A 1828-nucleotide genomic window follows, 5' to 3' on the forward strand; every position below is an offset into this window, starting at 1 on the left:
TTTTTTTTTTTTTTGAATGCCTGAGTGAATCTCTTGATTTCTAGTGGAATTAAGACTTGAAAATTCCACTAGACTAGTGGAATTTCTAGTATATGTTTTATGTTATAGTTAACCTCTAGCGATTTCTCCTCCTCCGCCAAAAAGGATTAGGTTTCACAGGATGAACAGTTGAAAATTATTGAAAAGATAACTCCTTCATTGGCATGGATTTTAAGTGAAGTGTTGATTTCTCTGAATAATATTTTTGGTTGGGAGACGACGATATTGTCAGTTGAGCCAGAACAAGATAATGATGAATTTTTTGCTGAATTACTGCCTCCAAGGTGTCTCTTAACCAAATATGCTTACATATCTTTTAGGCTCAAGGTACTTGAGATAGCAGCAGACTTGTTAATTAAAGAAGAGATACTGAGTGAAAATGATCATTTGTCAAATCAGGTGGTTATAAATTTGCTGCCATTTATGATCATCAATAATGATGATAGGGAATCTGCTGAGATGAAAATTGCTATCTACTTATCAAAATCAGGAATATGTTCTTTGCACCCTCTATTAAAAGGCTGGAAAGAAGGTAAGAAATTCGGGTATTTTTTTGAAAAGGTGAATACATAACACTTCAAAAAGAAGAGAGGGGCTTGGTGACCATATAGCACAGTGGTTACAGTGCTAGCCACATACACTGAGGGTGGCAGGTTTAAACCTGGCCCAGGCCAGCTAAAGAACAATGACAGTTGCAACAAAAAATAGCCAGGTGTTGTGGCGGGCACCTGTAGTTTCAGCTGCTTGGGAGGCTAAGGCAAGAGAATTGCTTAAGCCCAAGAGTTTGAGGTTGCTGTGAGCTGTGACGCCATGACACTCTACTGAGGGTGACAAAGTGAGATTCTGTCTCAAAAAATAAAAAAAAAAGAGGTACAATTAAAAATTGGCTATATTTGTTACTTAAAATTGTTTATTGTGTTAGATGCCAGCAAGAGAATTTTCACTAAGATAAAAAGTATATAATAGATAGGAAGCTGACTGACAGACATTCAAAATTGAATAAAAAGAAAAATGAGAAGCTAATTTTCATAGAGAAGGAGTAAAAGGTTTCCCTAAATTCCTTATACATATACACGATTCTTTATGTGAGTGTTAGTGGCATAAAGGTGCTCTGTGTTCGATTTTCTTTACAGCTCTTGAAACTATAATTAAAAGCACAAAGTCAAGAAAAATAATTGGTGTAGCAAATCAGAAGATGATTCACTTGTTGGCTGACAACATAATTTCAGGAGATCCTTCTTCAATGTTAAAGATGGTATGTATGCTGTCAGAGTTCACTTCCAATACAAAACACATTAATACCTAAATAGGTCTGAGATAGAAGAAAATGGTTTTATGACAATCAAGAACTGCTGGTAATGGAGTGTGTTTTTTTCCTAAGGTGGAGGATTTAGTAAGCGTTGGTGAGAAGGAGTGCTACAGCCTGAAGCAGAAAGTGACATTTCATGTGATCGTGTCTGCGCTCGTCTCCTGCTGCTCATCTTTAAAAGGAACTCACTTCCCATTTGCTATAAGAATCTTCAGCTTGTTGCAGAAAAAAATAAAGAAGCTGGAAAGTGTCGTGACTACAGTGGTAAGGAGTACAGAAATCTGTATAAAGTAAGATGTTCAGGAAAGAGACCAGCTGGCCTGTGAATCACAGCTAAACTGGAAGTCAGAGGCCGAGATGTTGAGTCTGGATACTAGCTGGAAGAAATGTGAAGCAGCATGGGGTAGCAGGAAGGAACTGAATTAGGGGTGCTCTCTTCTTTGCAGAGAACTTCATCGAGTTATAGAATTTTTTTTTTTT

General features: G+C 37.1%; 1 protein-coding gene across 1 annotated transcript in view; it reads left to right on the forward strand.

Annotated features, from left to right (window-relative positions):
* The window catches only part of HEATR1 (HEAT repeat containing 1), a 59620-nt gene that overhangs the window by 16822 nt on the left and 40970 nt on the right, over positions 1-1828 (forward strand). The window contains 3 exon segments of the mRNA XM_023509021.1: positions 360-571; positions 1173-1294; positions 1421-1612. Of these exon segments, the coding sequence (XP_023364789.1) occupies positions 360-571; positions 1173-1294; positions 1421-1612 (526 nt within the window).

The sequence above is a fragment of the Otolemur garnettii genome, unplaced genomic scaffold (assembly GCF_000181295.1).
Source record: "Otolemur garnettii isolate 467f Iridium unplaced genomic scaffold, OtoGar3 scaffold00312, whole genome shotgun sequence".
Classification (NCBI taxonomy): domain Eukaryota; kingdom Metazoa; phylum Chordata; class Mammalia; order Primates; family Galagidae; genus Otolemur; species Otolemur garnettii.